Source organism: Lineus longissimus, chromosome 11 (assembly GCF_910592395.1).
Source record: "Lineus longissimus chromosome 11, tnLinLong1.2, whole genome shotgun sequence".
In the NCBI taxonomy this organism is placed as follows: domain Eukaryota; kingdom Metazoa; phylum Nemertea; class Pilidiophora; order Heteronemertea; family Lineidae; genus Lineus; species Lineus longissimus.
Window position 1 is genome coordinate 8,054,182 of NC_088318.1, and position 17,988 is coordinate 8,072,169.

A 17,988-nucleotide genomic window follows, 5' to 3' on the forward strand; every position below is an offset into this window, starting at 1 on the left:
GACCAAATTTATCGGTATCAAAGCTGTGTTATTGCCAGGGGTATTACGTAATTCAGAAGTGATTCTTGAGTCTGGACCACACCTGGCAAAGATTTGTCCAGATCGCTTGTGTGTTAAATTGAAAAAGGGGAGAACAACAATCTGTGTGAAAAATAACACACCGGAAACGATTCGTTCGTAGAGACATAGGCCAATTGCGTCCCTAGATACAGCCCACCTGGTGATGGCCAGTGAAAGTCTGCAAACTCCAGCAGAGATTCCAGCCCCGGGAGTCTCAGACATGACTAATCAACCTCAGATAAACAACGTACAGCGTGAGAATCTCCACCGTTATCCGCATCTTACGGAGTATGATGCAATCTCTAGGTTAACTGAAGCTGAGGTAATCCGCAAGTATATTGATCTTTCTGAGAGTGTCTTGAACCCAGCCGAGAAACAGGAAATCCTTAATCTCATTAAAAATAATCGCCAAGCTTTCAGTTTGTATGGTGAATTAGGTTCTTGTCCAGACAAAGAGGTAGATTTTGAGCTTACTGACCCAACTCCGTTTTACATTCGGCCTAATCCGGTTACGGAAGAAAATAAGCGAGTTATTGATGCTGAGTTGAATAAGTTGGTTAAGTTGGGAGTATTGGAAAAAGGTCACACCTCATATACCTCTCCAGTGTTCCTCATTGCCAAAAAGGACACATCTGAAAAGCGTCTGGGGGCCGACCTACGCCACTTGAACTCCAGGATTAGGAAGATTAACCATCCATTCCCATTGCTCTCTGAGAGTATATCACGGATAGGTAAATCTGGTTGCAAGGTTCTTTGTGTACTCGACATCAAGAGTGCCTTTTATTCATTATCATTGAGTGAGAGAGCACAGAAGTTTGCTGGCATCAGTTCTTACAGTGGGGGGTCTTCATATTTCTACAAGAAGTTTCCCATGGGTTGTACTGTTTCGCCAAGCAAATTCCAGGCGGCGTTGTCTGAAATACTTGAAGAGATTCCTAATGTGCATGATTTCTTGATCAACATTCATGATAACATAATCTTGTTCTCAAAATCAAAGGCAGAACATAAACGTCACATCCAACAGGTTCTGGATACCTTAGCTCGTAACGGGTTAAGAATATGCCCACGGAAGGTGAAACTGTTTAGGAAGCGTGTAGTGTTCTTAGGCCATATCATTACGATAGATGAGAATGGTTACGAAAGAATAGAAGCCATGAGTGATAAGTGCACAGCCATTCGTAAGATGCCCGTTCCTAACTCCAGTCGTCAGGTACGGCGATTCATTGGGGCAGTCAATTATCTTGCAATTTATCTGCCGAAGCTGCAAGAACATTTGAAACCATTACACGAGTTAACCCGAAAGAGTTACACTTTTCATTGGGAAGAGAAGCATCAGGTTGCTTATGACAAGGTGAAGGAGCTATTGGTGTCCCCAGCCCATCTGCATGCACCGAGACGTCACGGTCGCTTTGTGTTGTATTCTCATACGTCACATTTGGCCACAGGAAGTCATCTCATGCAAGTAGGTGACGACGGTGTCGAACGATTGATAGCGTATCACTCGAAACGGTTACCCAAAGCAGCCAAGTCGTACTCAGTTTCTGAACTTGAGTTATTCGGTTTCTTCATTAACATCAAAGCGTTTGATCATGTTATAAAAAGTCACGATTTTGACGCATTCGTCGACCACTCAGCATTGGTTCAGATTGTGAAATCAAAATCAGCACCAAGCACGCCTAGACTTCAGAAGTTGTTAGAAAGGTTGTCGCCTTACTCTTTCAAGCTAGGTTACCGCAAGGGTAGTGACATGCAATTGAGTGACTTTCTTTCTAGAAATCCGCGTGATGATGACGAAGATTTCGATAAGATTTTACCAGTTGCCTTAGTAACCCAACTAACTCCCAGTTTTGACATAGCCAAGACGGACGGTGTTCACCCTGCCCAGCAGTCAGAGCGCATATTAACACGTAATTATGCAAAGAAGATAGGATTCATGCCCGACCCTCTCTTCAAACCACAGGTGAGACCAGCGAGGAAAGCGCCCGCACCACGTGATAATATTGCAGCAGACCAGCAGCATGACGCACCATGTGCGCCAGCACCACAGGTTCCTCCACCCATGCCGACGGACCAGCCAACCAGCATTAGTCTTGCGGCAGAACATAACGCCAGGATTAGGAGGATTACGCCCACTCACGCCAATTCGAAAGAACCAAGGCTTGTGGATAAGCCCCAAGCTCCGCCCAGCCAACCCAAGACGCCAATCACCCAAGACCACCCGCAGCACCAAAGTGAAGAAGTGTACCAGGAACCATCAGCTGACCAGACTAGACCAACTGCGCCGATTATTTCTAACATTGACGCAATAGTAGCTAAGCACATCCCGCAACAGTATGAGCTTGACCGCGTGCTAGAGATAATCAAGTGGAAGGTAATTAGGGATTATAATCTTCCGGTTGAAGTCAACGCTCTGCGCATGGCGCAACAAGCATCACCTTCTTTCAAAAGCGTGTACGATTATATTGCTCACACTATTCTTCCTAGCGATAAGCGTGCAGCGAGGTCAGTAATGCTACGTTCTGAACAGTTCATATTGATAAATGACGTATTGTTTCGCCTCTTCTATCATAGCAATGATGAGCATTTCCAGTTTCAGTTGGCAATTCCTGAGCAATACATCGATACCACAATCAGCAAGTACCATGACGGTCTTCTCAGTTCCCATTCAGGTGTGGTCAGAACATACCTGACTCTTCGTCGGTCATTCCACTTCGACAACATGTTTGAGCGGATAGCACGATATATCAAGTCCTGCTCCCGTTGTCAGCAGATAAAGGGTAAAGTTGACAACTTGCGACCGTATCATCCACGCATTCCCGACAACTACAGTCCGTTTGAGACAGTCAGCCTCGATTTCAAATCGATGCCACCATCAGTAACAGGATATAGACACATCATGTTAGTAAGCTGTGCAATCACTAGGTACTTGATTTGCGTCCCACTGAAGACAATAGATGCTGAGACAGTTTGTGAAGCATTTCTACAGAAGGTCGTAACAATGTTCGGCACGCCCTCTGTAGTCGTCACAGATTCTGCCACGTCACTGACGGGTAAACTCTTCTCTCTGCTATGTTCGTCTCTTGGTATTGATAGACGTTGCATTAGTGTGCAGAATCATGGCTCAATGATGGTGGCACGACATATGCGAACAGTAGGTGACATGATCAAGTCTCACCTAGGCCCATACGGCAATGATTGGGTGCGCTTCGTAATAGTTGCGCAATTCAGCTACAACTCGTTTGCTTCACCACAGTTGGGTGGATACTCGCCCCATTACCTCATGTTTCTACGCGACCTGCCTGACATCAGTGAAATTCGATTGAAGGTGGATTTGGGGTTGTCTCGATCCTATAGGGAATATGTTGAAGATTTGAATCTCAGGTTACAGCACGTTGGGAAAAGCATGATTGAGTTGCAACGACACCAACAGACAGCGCAAAACGCAAAAATTAGCGACAAGCTAAAGAAATGTCCGTTATATGCAGTTGGTCAGCTGGTATATCTACATAAACCCAGCAGTGCAAGTACCCAAGTAGCGTCGCGAAAGTTCAAAACAGTATGGTGTGGTCCATTTGCGATCCACCAGGTATTAGACAGAACGCACTACGTTCTGTGCACACTTGAAGGTAAAGTGTTACAGGATGTTTTTGCATTCAATCGCCTAAAACCGGCATTCATACATTCAGACTCCGGTCAAATCGCCAACCTACAGCAGCTCCGAAAGGCTATGGATGAGAACGAAAATGTGACAGCAAACCTTCATTGCACTGGCCAAAATGGAATAGACAGAAGTGCAGTAGACAGCATTGACCAGTGGACAATGTTGGCATCTGAGTGTGAACCAGTTGACATGAACCGACATATGAAATTGGCCGAAACCAACGATGGGTTCGCATGCCAATCCGTGTTGTCTGATTTTCAGAAAGAGAATCTGATACAGGCACTTGAAGATGCTCCGGCATCAGGTTCCAATTGGGTATTGCACAAAGCAAGATACAAACGCGGTAACTTGCAAATTCTTGCGTCACCTGAAGGACAGCAGGATGACCATAGCGTATAATTTTGGTGGAAATCAGAGTTTTACCCCGAATGCAAGAACGCAGTTGAGGACGTTCTCCTCCATGGTTTCCGATGCAAAGGGTCTGAAGCAAAATATGAACGCAGCCTCTCTAGCTAAATGTTGTGATTGAGTTGTTTGTTCATTAGCATATTCCAGTTCTGGATATTTAGTCTCGTGCAAGACCAGTGTACGTTGACATTATTAATTTTTTATACTTCTCTGTGTAAATAAACGCACGTGTTGTAATTTGCTATTCACTTCGGTATATTTAGTTTGTTTGCGTGTTTTGATTTGCATTTCCGCATTCCATGTGGATAATCATCAGGTATCATAGTTCACCCGACCTGCAGTAGAGGTTAATCCTAGCTCATCAGCGTTTATCCGTGGTTTGTGTTCCATATGGGAAATTTACATTCCATTTGAGTTGCTAATCTTGTTGTATTTGAGTCAAGCACACTTCCATTATGATGGAACGTGGTATTATGTTTGAGGTTTGTGGATTGTTTGGTTATCACCTAACATTGCAAGGTTTGATTCTGATTCAGAATTGGCATGTGCTTCTTACTCGTACGTTTGTACTTTGCATTAGCGGTTTTATTATGACATTTTGGAAATGTGACGTGATTATGTGCATAGGTTCTTCTTCTTAACCCCATACTTCAACTCAATTTGCTGATTTTGTTTTCGAGTAATTCCTATGCGTAGGTAACCGGTAGTTTCTGAATCGAATTCATGGTTTTCTTGTTCTTTGTCGACGGGACTCTTCTCATTCATGATTTTCGAGGCCTCTTCAGTTCTATTTGGTTTGCTCGATTGTAGTTTTATAGGATTTGGCATACACACTATGAGTTTGTTGTTTGTTTGTGTAGTGATGTGAGAATGAATGATATTCTACTACGCCTTAATTAGTAAGATTTATTCATAAGAGTTTAAATGAGTAGGGTAAATGCGGGTAAATTCGGCCCCGAGTAATTATCGGCCCTCACGAAGTATAACACCCCCCAGCAAAAATTGGACGCGTCTATCCCATTGAATTTGACCCAGAAGAATGCTTCAACCAATCAGCTTCAAAGAAAACACCAGGGGTTTCCCGGGGTTTCCCCACATCCGGGTATTTTCCGATCTCAACGAAGTGTGTAGGTCAGTATTGCGCAAAATGTCAGGGAGTTCGATGGCGCCCGACCAAGACTCGGTGTCTTAAACAGTGTCTGAATCACCGTAGACTTACCTGACGCACATAAAACCTAGTTATATTGCCAGAATATTCTCTGAATGTGTGAAATATGCTGAATCTAAGTCTTCCCGCGCCCTAAGCTGGCTAAATCCAGGGGGCCGAAGATAAACTCCAGTAAACAACTCTGTCGGACATTATCGGCCTTGTCCTTATGACTTAAGAGGGAGCATTCATTTTTGTTCTGTTATTGCTGTTCGGGCTGTTTGTGTTGTTTTGTACAATGTCATGAGCATGGTTCATATGAAATTCTTCAGAGAATGACATACATATTTCAATCGGCTGTAAGGCATAGACTCAGACTTAGTAAAAAACTCATTATCAATCTTCTTGTTCTTGTTATTTCATTCTTTGTTGTTACAAATGTATTCATGTTTTTTTTCTAGTTCGTTTCATGCATTGTTATTGCTAAGGAATGATTTCTGGCATGAGACTGGTAAGTAAGCGCAGCAGCAGCAGCATTTTTTTCATGTTTCCGTTTTGTTCATTATTTCTGTTGAGAAATTGGAATCCTGTTATTAATCAAAATTGCAAGTTCTGAAAAAAGAATAATTAATTTTTTAGAGATATGGCAAGGATCCTGAAAGTTGGAGGTGCTTGCAAGGCAGCAGTGAAGGCCAAGACATGTAAAGGTGCTACCGCTGCTGCTGCTGCTGCTGCTGGGCATGCTGCCAAGGGTAGAAAACGCCAAGACTACCGACAGGAAACTATGGACCTTGCTTTAAAGAAAGTACGGGAGGAAGGAATGGCAATACGAGAAGCGAGCAGAGTTTACGAATTGCCAAGGACAACCCTCCAAGACAAAGTGCACAACCGCACCCCTGATGTCGGGAAACCTGGTCCCAAGCCTGTACTAACACAAGCAGAGGAAGAGGAACTTACTAAGTATGTGAAATACATGTCTCAGATCGGCCATGGACGTGTGAAAGAGGAACTGCTTGATATTGTGCAGAAAATTATTGAGAAAGATGGGAGGCCCAACCCATTCAAAGACGGTCGTCCCGGTAAAGATTGGTTTAAAGCATTCATGGCACGGAATCCCTCACTCTCCATTAGGACAGCTGAACATTTGGGCCTAGAAAGGGCCATTGTTACTCCAGAGAAGATCCTTAAGTGGTTCAGAGAGATGACTGAATATTTTAAAGATTTGGACTTGTTAGATATCTTTGAACACCCAGAGAGATTGTTCAACTGTGACAAGAGTGGGTTTCCACTCTGTGTAAGAACTGGTAAGATTCTAGCAGCCAAAGGTGTGCGTAGTGTCTACAGTTTTGGTAATTCAAATAAGAGCCAAATAACCACAATGGCTTGTTTCAGTGCTGCAGGCCAGTACGTGCCTCCCTTGGTGATCTTCCCTGGCAAGAGGATGCAAAATTACCTGCTTCAGGGGGCTGACGAGTTTTGCCATGGGATATCCCCAAATGGGTGGATGGACTCTGAGGTCTTTTTTGAATATATTGCAAACCACTTCTACCCTGTAGTTAAGGACATGGGCATGAAGTTGCCCATCATTCTGTTTGTGGATGGTCATGCCTCTCATGTTAATCTTGAAACAGCCAAGTTTTGCTGGGACAAGGGGATACACCTCTACTGTTTCCCAAGCCATTGTTCTCACATTCTGCAGCCTTGTGACTTGTCTTTCTTCAAGCCATTAAAAGATGAATGGAGAAAAGCAGTCAGAAGATGGCAGAATGAGAACATTGGTCAGTGTGTTACAAAAAAATGTTTCAGTGCAGTCTTTAAAGGAGCATATTATGCCACTGTCTCAAAGGAAAAGGCAGTAAATGGATTCAAGGAAGCCGGGTTATTTCCATTGAATCCAAATGCTGTAGACTTCAGCAAGACAAAACCATCTTCAGTTCTCTCTCCGCCCTCAGAGTCAGCCCTTTCCTCTTCCTCCTCCTCGGAGTCTGGCCTCGCTGGTTCATCCTCTGTGTCCAGTATTGTTGTCCCGTCCTCTGCCCTCTCAGATCAGTCGCAGGTCCTTGCTAATCAGCTTTCTCCCCCTCCTCCTACCCATGTCCCCTTGAAAGAAAACTCGCATGAAGATGACGGAGACATTGTGATCCTCACACCACCACTACAAGCATTTGAGTCCACTTTGACTGAGTTCCAAATCGCCCAATTCCAAAAACGGTATGATGAAGGGTATGATTTAAACACAGACAGACTTTTTAAAGAGAGACTTCATAGATATTTGATGTACTGATAAAACTTTAGAAATGGGTTAATGGCAGTCATTTAATCAATCCTGAATGAAAATAATTATTTTCCTACGGATAGTTATTTTTTAATTAGCGTTTTAAAATTTCCAAATCCATCGTCTGCTACGAGCCTGCTAAAGAAATTCCAATAACGGCCGCCATGTTGGATGACGTCACGAGATGGACACCCATATCGTGTTTTGACAGCGGTGCTGATATTGATAAGCCAAAGAAGGTGTCAGACGAACCATGTTCCTGAATTCTAATTAGAGGGATTATCGGGCTAAACAATGGGATTAACTGGGAACTTAGGCCCCTACAGGCTACATAAAGGTAAAATGTTCTCATCAGCGGCATATACTGAAAGATTGCGATGGATTGTACAAGTGAAGATACTGCCGAACCGCCGGAGAAGAGGACTAAAACCCTGAAGAAGCTGAGGAAAGACCGGGGAAAACGATGTGTTGTTTATGGATGCGGCAACACCACATCAAATAGTGAATTCGGAGCGCATTTGTTTCCTGATAGAGCTGATGATTCTCGGAGATTTAAAGCTTGGTGCAGGGTCGTTTCCCACTCCCGTTCAGATTTCGTTTGGACCAAAAATGCAGTGATATGTAGTGAACATTTTCCCGACGATATGACCAACAGTGTGTCCAGGCAAATGCAGAAAGAAATGCTGGCGAAGGCATATCAGAAAGATGCCAAGGACATCAAAGTGAACTGGAGCCTGGCCGACGATGCTGTCCGTTTCACTTCTCCCCAGCAAGCCGAAACACGGGACCCCTGCAGTCACAGAACGTCCGAAAGCTACACGAAGCCCTCTCACCCCAGTTCCTGGTCCTTCATCAGACATTTTTACGACCCCCAAATTGACTGGAAGTCGAAATGCCGTCGTGATAAGGGAGAGAAAACGAGTAAGTCTTGTTTTGTTTACATTCTTGTTATGCTTATTATGCATTGTACTCATTGTAGGCCTATGTATGAAGCATCACACAGGAACAGTCATGACAGTATAAGGCCCATACATTTCCTTACTTCCTGACGGATGCATAGAGCAGTTAGACAATATAAGACGAGATAATCAGGGGTAGACTGACATGTGGGACAATCACTGGCAATAATTTCATTCTTTTTACAATTACATAGGACGTGGAGGCTGCTGGTGCTTGGAAGGAAGCCATGGATTTCCAAGCTGCTATCGAAGCTGATGTCAGTGATGATGAAGATGGTGGTCAGGAATCTGTGGTGAGTTGAGAATCAAACTAACAAGCTGACATTACTCTGGATGGAACAGTAAAAAATTCCCCCATCATCATTGCCTTCCAGGTGAAAGAAAACATTTTGTCTCTTTTACTCAATATTTCGGAACAGAATTTACAACAAGCAGCCATGTAACTAGACTTGACTATGCATAGCAAAAAGTTGAATTCATGAAACAAAGTTTTTGCAATGGTTTTTATTTGAGCTCTTTACTCCACCTTTTCAGCCTTGTCAGACCAAAAGTCAATTCACCCAAGTGAATAGGCGAATTCGGCGACCAAAGCATCGTTCGATGAGGGTGCAGACAAATTATGAAAAACCAAAGACCAAGGTGACAGTCTCAATAGGTAAGTATTTTTAAAGCATAATATACTAATATTGGTCATAAAACAGGGCGACTCCATAAACAAGTAGCTTTTGCCAAATTGAACACAATAATAGAATTTATTAGGGAACTGAGACAAGTTTGAGAAACTTTTTGTTTTTATATTCAGGAACACAAACAGATGAAAAAGTGTACAGCATTTCCAGCATTGATGTCAAGCCAAATGTTTCCTCATCAGGTAAAGCTTTTATGAAATGATGTTTTCAGAGAAATGAAAAAGACAAACTGTGAAAGATCTCCGTCTATGTCTAGATAATATGTTGGAACTGAACACGGGAAATTTTCACAGCATCTGCATGTTGTCTCACTGTCAAGAATCTATCCGATTAGTTTTAACATAAAATCGATATGATATTGCATGTTCTAACGCTACATGAATATTGAATTTTACAGGAACACCAACTGGAACTGACCCTGACCACCTTCCAAACATAGCCACAGGAAATTGCCCTCAAGCCAAATCAGCTTCAAATGAAATGGAGGATGGACCTGGGTCAGAATCGTCTGATGATGAATCTCTTGAAGATACGGTTGATCCCCTTGACAAGAGCTATGAACCAGCTGAGAGCGACATCAGCAGCGAGGAGGTCTCTGATGAAGAATTCAACTTCATTGATAATGAGAATGAGTGAGTATTTTACTACATTTATGTAACACTACAGTGTCCTTGCATTGAAGAAGGTTGTCTAAAACATAATCATGTAATCTGATATAAGCCATCTCAACATAACAAAAAACAATATAGCATCTAAATGTTATTTCTATAAAAAGGGGCCCAACACTGGCAACAGCTTGTACGATCATTTTTAAAAAACAGCCTTGTAAATTTACCAGTGATATTGACCAGTCCACAAAACTGATCCTTTTATATAGTCATCACCAACACAGATCATGCAGATTGGAATTTTTCCTGTGCTTTTGACTTTTGTGTATTCTTTGTGAATTTTCTCTCGATTTTTCCGTAGGAAAGATGATCCACACTGTCAGACGAAGTACCTGGTGTTCCACTCGAAATTGATGGAACTCTTCAAGATATGTCCTGTATGCTGTTCCCCAGCCAAGAGACACATCAGGACCCTAGGGACATATCTATCCATTAAGCAATGTTGTTCCAATAAACTATGTTCTTTTGAAAGGTAAGATTGAAGGAAATCCTGTATTTTTATATGAAAATTGTTGTCATGTTTTTTTCCCCGATTGCCAAAATTTTGGCTAACAAAGTACATCAATCAATTAATACATCTTTCAGCATTAGTGTGACTAAATAATAGCTAGGTGTTTAATAGTGTTTTCTCCAGAGTCCTTTTCACTTGGTACATATTGTGTCATGCTGAACATTGCTTTCATTTCAGATTTTGGGAGAGCCAACCATTTATCAACCGTATTCCAGCTGGAAACTTGCTGCTCTCCAGTGCCATCCTCTTCGCCGGTTCAACTGCAGCCAAAACTCTGAAAGTCTTCAGTTATCTTGGATGCCAAGCGATAAAACGGGGCACCTTCTACCAGCACCAGAGGCAATACCTGTGGCCGGCAGTGATGACAGTGTGGCGGGAGAACCAGCAGGAAGTGTTGCAGCAAGTGAAAGATTCCAGGAAGCCAGTTGTTGTTGGAGGGGATGGTAGATCAGACAGCCCAGGGCATTGTGCAAAATACGGCTCCTACTCTCTCCTGGAGTTGAATGTCAACCGCATTTTGGATGTGCAATTAGTTCAAGTAAGTAAAATTATAATTATTGCTTTTCAATTACACAGGCGATATAAAAGAAAATTGTACATGTAAATATGGATCAGTAAACCTTGTTTTCAGATTATCATGAAGAAGATCACATTAGATAACATTGTTGATATCATACTGTTGCCGTTAAATGACGATAATCATACATAAAATGTAAACAACATGGATTTTATTGGAGAGTTTGTTCTTATTGTAATGTACTTTGTAGAACACTCCTCCAGATTGTACATGTAACTAGATTTTAATTTGATTCCATGAAATTGATATGCACATTAGGACATAAGTATCAATCTCCATACCTCATCTCTTTCAGTCGAATGAAGAGGGCGTCAACCATAGTGTTAACATGGAGAAGGAAGGGTTGATTCGATGTGTTAGATACCTGGAAACGGAGGATGTCACTATTTCAAAAATAGTGACTGATCGGCATGTCCAAATCAACAAGTGGCTCAGAGAAAATCTACCGGATACAGACCATCGTTTTGACGTCTGGCATTTGGCCAAGAGTAAGTGTCCGTAGTGTCTACATATTATATTAGGCATGAAATTATTTAGAGTGCAGTACTGTTCTTAGATTGAACTTTTCAGCCTGGTCCAGTGTGGAGATTTGTTAGAAAAGTGAATGCACGAGTCAAGAGAAACACTTTACAAAAATGAATGTCATAGTCCATAGCAAATTGATAATTGCTAGAATTATTAGGACTGTTCTCCTTTTTTCCAGGTTTGAAGAAGAAGGTTGACAAGGCTTCAAAGGAAAAAAACTGTGGGATTTTAGAGGAGTGGCGGAGGTCTATAATCAATCACCTTTACTGGTGCGCTGCAACAACTCCAGATGGGGACCCAAATATGATGCTGGCCAAGTGGTTGTCGTTGGACAACCACATGCACAACAAACACAAAGGACATGGAGGGGTATATCCGAAGTGCGGCCATGGTCGAATAGTTGGGCGGCAGAAGGGCACGAAGTGGCTTGAACAAGGTGAGTATTTCTCGAATTGATATCGAAGACCTTCGGGTATCGACTTGAGTGGACATGCATCACGACATGCACAAAGTTTTTGGAGAGATGTCTCAAAACAAAACTCTCGGATAGAATGGTCTGTTTTCTAGTGATAAAATGAACATCAAATTATTTGTGTGACCTATTCAAATTTCAGGATCGGCAGCATCAGTGAAAGCTGGCAACATTATTGACAATGCCTACTTCAAACCGGCTGTGAAGAAAATGTCTCCTGGCGAACAGACGTCAAGTATTGAGGCATATCACAGTCTCATCCTCCATTTTGCCCCCAAAATGACAGCATTCAGCTTCAAAGGGATGCTATGCAGGTAAATTCCAAGTTTGATAGAAGGCCGCAGTACAAATGTACATGAAGTCCTGGAGTAGTGAAATCTACTCAAAGTCTTCATGAAATTACCAACTTTAGAAATTTGTCAGTGAGGTGTGTACGTGTACTTGAAATAAAACAGAACCAGGCACAGCTGAGTGATGTTCCAAAATCTATCAATCAAGTCAATTTATCAGTTGAGAACTTCACGCGCCGATGAGCCTTGAATGACATACATGCACAAGTATCTGAGAACTTTTTATATTTTACTTTTTAGGCTTCTCCTGTCAGCGCTACATTATAATGAAAATGGTGACAGGGAGCAGGCAACGACTGAGGACGGGAAACTAAGATGGTCAGTAACCTTCATCAAATCCAAGAAAGGTGGTTACTCAGTGAGACCAATCAAGGACGATTCTAGTCATGGTAAGCATCAAAAATACTACATTATTTTCAATCCACATGACTCTTTCTGGGCAGATATCAATCAGTCAAGCTGCCCATAATCCATTCTTCAGAAATGTCTTATATCATACATGTATACATAAGAGGAAGTAAATTGCAAAGTTGTATAAAATAATTGTATTTTTAGATCATTAAATGTACAAATCACACACCCAGTCAATGGGTGAAGACTAGCAAATGCTTTTACTGAAAACTCAATACAGTACACTAGGCCTTTCTGTACAAAACTGAAGTAAAAGCATTTACAAGTCTTTATTCATATCACCCTTTGTTTCTAGAATACATGTAAGGTAACAGTGACAAAAAGACAGTTTTTATAAGTTTTCAAAGAGTGCGAGACATGACAAAGAGTGAATATAGGTTCGTGCTTGACAGATGCTTTACAAGATAAAATTTTCCTTTCATTTCAGGTTATGTCGACAAGTTGATGGTAGAAGTTCAGCGCCGGTGCAGAGAGAACGACTTTGACTTTGAGGACAACAATATCTACATACCACCAGCACTCTGTAGCTCATATGATCACCCTAATAAGGCTGAAGCTGTTGACAGCTATAACGAAAGACACAAGCGATACTCCAAATCATGTTACATCCAGCCTTCACGAAAATCCACTCGTTGAATCCGTGTAAATCTATAGAGATTCATGTTCATGAACAATCCAATGGCACAAGTATTGCATGACACTGGCATGACTGGGTGATATGAATAAACACTAGTGAATGCTTTGTGATACATTCTATAAATCTAGTCATCCAATGTTGGGTATTTGAAACCAACTGCATCCCCAAGAACATAAAATCTTAACCGGATCTTCTCCAAAGCACATGCTGGTAGGGGCACTCGATTCTTTTTCCCAAGGAATCCCCAGCACCACCTGACGAGTTGACGATAGGCAACGTATCTATATTTCCTGAAATATAATGCATAACATTAGTAAAGGAGTAAGGTATATGCATGACCAATATATCACTAGACGTATGTTTTGTTAGTCATGTTGTGACTGACTACTCTTCATTATGTATTATGAGTGCAATATTTTCTGATCATTTGTAATAACATTAGGAATGAAAATATATTATCAATATTGAATGAAATACAAGTATCACGTACTCATTTGTTTCTCCATCTACTGCCGCCCGATATTGCTGCTTGTAATGGGAGTAGGCAGTCTGTAGCACCCACACATCAAGGCAATTGGACTGGAACCCGGGATGTTCGGTGATGCACCGAATGTTTCCGCCATGTTCCTCGTTGTACGCCTCAATTTTCCTCAAAATTGGTTCCTTTTCATGGCAACAGGCATTTTCTATTGGGACATCTTGCACCTCACATTTGTCACCACATATGCACCTAAAAGAAAATATCACACATTATATTTATAAACAAGGCAAAGGTGTCTTCCACATCCAGTGCAGTCCAGCTAGCTGCCAATGCATGATGTGTGTGCTTAGTATGGTTCATTAGTAAACAAAGTGATAACATAACATTAGCTAAACGAAAACAGCAAGTTAGGCATTTGTAGGCACTGCTGCAGCAATATCCAGTCAACTGACATGGAAGCAAGAACTTATAACGCAAAAAGGAAGCCAAGCTCAAGCTGTACAATGAGCGAAATTGAAAGTCCGAAAATCAATTGTCGGACAAGTGTTTCGAAGCATCCAACGAAAAACGCTGCTAATGCACTTCGAGACCAGACAAATAGCGACAATGGATAAGGAGACGGTGAGATCTACGTGATTTGTACCATTTGTAACTGATAATATTGTCAAAAATGCATTTTTGCATCCAGCAATTCACGTACCAGTTTTGCTCCTCCATACGAAGTCGCCAGAATCTATCTTCCTCTTCCTCGTCATCAACATCCTCGCCTTCTTCCATATCCTCAAAACTGCCTTCAACAACGGGCTCGAACTGGTAGCCAAGAATGACACCAGTTACCACTGATTCATCTCCACTATCCGTGAAATTACTCGAGGATGTTACAACGCTAGCATTATCACTATCAGAAACTTGAAAATCACTTATTGCGCTCGAGTCCGACATGTTGAATGTGTACACAGGCACTGTGGGTGAAAACGAGGCCGAGAGAGCTGTCCATTTCGTGACGTCATCGTAATGGCGGCCAGGCGAACCGTGTTTTTACTGTGATTATTAGCAGACGACGCAAAACAGTGATGAGACCGAAACAAAAACTGTTAAAAGTAAGGAAAGGAGTAGGCAAACACAAAAAAAATTATGTTCACTCAAATTTGACTATAATAAGTGATTCAAAAATGCAAAGTTGTCCTGAGCTCTGAAGTCTCTCTTTAACATCTGGAAAATGCTGAGGAAAGCTTCCGACAACAGGACTACGGCAACCCCACCTCTGCCTGGCTCAGACCGATGCCCCATCCCTGGGCCTACCATGGCATCCCCACCTCTCATGGCATCCCCACCTCTGCCATGCCCAACCCCCAGCCCTACCCTGGCAACCCCTACTCTCCCAGACTTATGCCTCACTCCTAGGCCTACCATTGCAACCCCTCCTCCTCAGCCTTGCACAACACGCCCCAATCCGAGTCCAGCAATGAGGAAATCTTTGGTTAGGGACCCAAAGTTCGTTTCAGAAGTCTTTAAAGATGTTCTTCGGTATCCAGTTGTGAGCAGTTCCAGCAGCACTAGTAGTAGAAAGAGAAAGGCCGACCTCCCTAAGGCGATAACAGGGGGAAAAATGAGGAAATATTTAGAGGAAAAGCAAGAGAGAAAAAATCTAGAGCTGAGAGAAAAGGAGGCACGCAAGCTTGCCAGAGAACAAAAAAAATCTAAGAGTGCTAAGCCCAAATCGAACTCAAAGAAGAAAAAAGAAGAAGAAGAAGAAGAGCCAACTAGCTGTCCAACTTGTTCTGAAGTAGTCGGTAACGATCCAGATGCCTCACTGGGCTGCGATTCTTGTGATCGCTGGTATCATCGGGCCTGTGTGGGATTGGATGATCTCCCCGAGGACGAAATTGAGTCATTAGAGTGGGAATGTGAGTTCTGTATTATGTAAATCACATTCCGGGTTGGTCTTATGGGGGATTTGTAACTCCCACTTGAAGGAATTCTGAGAAATGATATGCTGAATGATTTCAGCTAGGCTTACCCTGACATTTTCCTTCCATGCCTGAGGGAGGTCTTTCCCTACTAGTATCTGTCCCAATCCCACAATCCAGGGCAAGCCAAGTTTGTTTGTTTGTTCAGTCCATACATATGTGTATACTTACTAGATTTATACGACTGTTGAAGGCATTACCTTGTACCAGCCATTGAGTATGTAGTAGCTGAATCGTTTTGAGACAAAATTTTGAAACAAGTGTTAATTTTACAGATGAAATTGTTTGGTTTTTTTAAAAAGAGGAGTGGGGGCTGATAATACCCATGGGGGGCCGATAACCGACGAAAGGTGAGCCGAAAATACCCTTTGCACGGCCGATAGCTCACCCAAGTGTCACCATGCGAAAAATAATGAATGCTCCCTCAATCTTCCTTGGGCGTATGCAAATCAGTATGGAGGGAATTCCAATGACGTCACTTCGTTTCTAAATATAGCTCACAATGCACGTCTGTGCAGGAGAGCGATGTACGCGAGGATTAATGCTTAGGGGGCCGATAATTGCCGATTTTACCCTACTTTGAAGGTTTAGATTACTTTATGATGATTACATGAACGTTTGTTTATTTTAACGAGGTTGCAGCCGCAGATTTTAAATGTCATGTTATTAGTTTTGGATTAAGTATAGAGTTAATAGGGGAAAACTTGATAGCATTTGGTTTTAATTGATAAAGTTTTGATAAAATTTCCTTAAAACAGGGGGATGTTGTGTAATGATATGTAAATTAAAATGAGATGTCTAGAGCACCCATGCGCTGACCAATAAGTGATGAGCCTGGTTTTCCCATGCCAGTAGCTGTTACGTAATAGCCATGAGGTTGCTAGAGGTAGCCCACACAGTTTCCCGTGAGAGAGTTGGATTGAGATACTGGCGGTGTGTGTATCGGATCTGGAGTACAATACATGATTTATAATTGATATATATATTCGTTCCTTGAACTATGTTTTATGACTCGTTCGTGAGCACGAAGAGCTTGGAATAACCTTGGAGGAATAACCCAATATTACACTACCAACCAGCAACCATGTGCATCACCCCCTAACAACCACCTTTTGCCGGGACGACACGTCACAACCTAGTGTCGTCACAACCATGTCGCATCCGGTGTAAGTTTGACAAAACAAATTTTTTGTTCAAATGTTGAATTAAGTCAAGTGCTAACCTACAGAACTACCAATTTTCTATACCAAGATGGCAAGTCTAAGGACAAGCTTATCGTATTCATTAGCTGAAATCTTCGTTACTTTTGAAAACTTTCAGGAGTTGCAAGTTTGATAACAGATTTTTTGAGTTGAAATGTTAAATAAAGTCAAGGGCTTACCTACAAGGCAATTGGTAGCTTTGTAGGTTAGCCCTTGACTTTATTCATCTATACCAAGATGGCAATCACTATACCAGTGAAGTATTTTCACTCCAACCTACACAAAAAGGTCTATACTGTTCCTCAGACATCACTTTATAACATAAGCCTAGTGAGCAAGACATAACCCATATTGATTATAAGGTTAATTGCCATAATTGTTACCTGTGCTTAAGCAATACTAACTAGGGATTGGGGAGATGATCGAATTAGGCCGACACCAATAACAGAGCTAACAATACAGCCAACAATATTAGTATCAGTCATCAGTTTCACACGACAAAACAACCCAAATAGTTACTGGGTTGGGGAATAAGGAGAAGTGCACTTCGATGTTTCACCGAGGTATATTTAAGATGGGAAAAATCTGAAAGGAATTGCAATGATTGCTTAGTTTTGATTATCAAAATAATATATTTCATGCAATAAGCATCGATCACGGAAAATTACACCGATACCATTTCTTTTTAAAGAGTAAGTAGAATAGAGCCACACTGCTTTTCATTTCTGAAGTCACAGTGAGCATTTAAAATGTTCCAGAAACTTCTGAGTGGATATCAGGTCGTATATGACTTCTCTGGGCCATTTACGTTTGGCTGGCCATTTCCGCCAAAAAAAACAGCTCTGGTTCATTGAGGCCGCCATTTACATTGTATGACGTCACAAAATTGTATGTTACATCATACTGACCACTATTGCGCCCAGTTGCATAAACTTCGCAAGTACCCCGACCCGTCAGCAACACGAGGACGTCATTCTTGGATTTT

The 17,988-nt window shown here is 41.9% G+C and overlaps 4 protein-coding genes across 6 annotated transcripts in view; 2 read left to right on the forward strand and 2 right to left on the reverse strand.

Moving 5' to 3' along the window:
- LOC135495768 (short transient receptor potential channel 4-associated protein-like) overlaps window positions 1-17,988 on the reverse strand; it is a 390,467-nt gene that overhangs the window by 167,698 nt on the left and 204,781 nt on the right. The window lies entirely within an intron of this gene.
- LOC135496014 (uncharacterized) lies at window positions 5,920-7,560 on the forward strand. Its single transcript, XM_064785118.1, has one exon. The coding sequence runs from the start codon at window positions 5,920-5,922 to the stop codon at window positions 7,558-7,560; it is 1,641 nt and encodes a 546-aa protein (XP_064641188.1).
- Window positions 8,296-13,349, forward strand: LOC135496015 (uncharacterized). The gene is made up of 12 exons (XM_064785119.1): window positions 8,296-8,472; window positions 8,705-8,803; window positions 9,045-9,165; window positions 9,313-9,381; window positions 9,597-9,831; window positions 10,169-10,339; window positions 10,556-10,916; window positions 11,251-11,443; window positions 11,659-11,916; window positions 12,095-12,266; window positions 12,543-12,691; window positions 13,141-13,349. Exons 1-12 carry the CDS (start codon window positions 8,296-8,298, stop codon window positions 13,347-13,349), a joined length of 2,214 nt encoding a protein of 737 aa, XP_064641189.1.
- LOC135495770 (uncharacterized) lies at window positions 12,757-14,938 on the reverse strand. The gene is made up of 3 exons (XM_064784682.1): window positions 14,532-14,938; window positions 13,841-14,080; window positions 12,757-13,640 (listed from the first exon to the last, which is right to left on the reverse strand). Exons 1-3 carry the CDS (start codon window positions 14,771-14,773, stop codon window positions 13,475-13,477), a joined length of 648 nt encoding a protein of 215 aa, XP_064640752.1. The 5' UTR covers window positions 14,774-14,938; the 3' UTR covers window positions 12,757-13,474.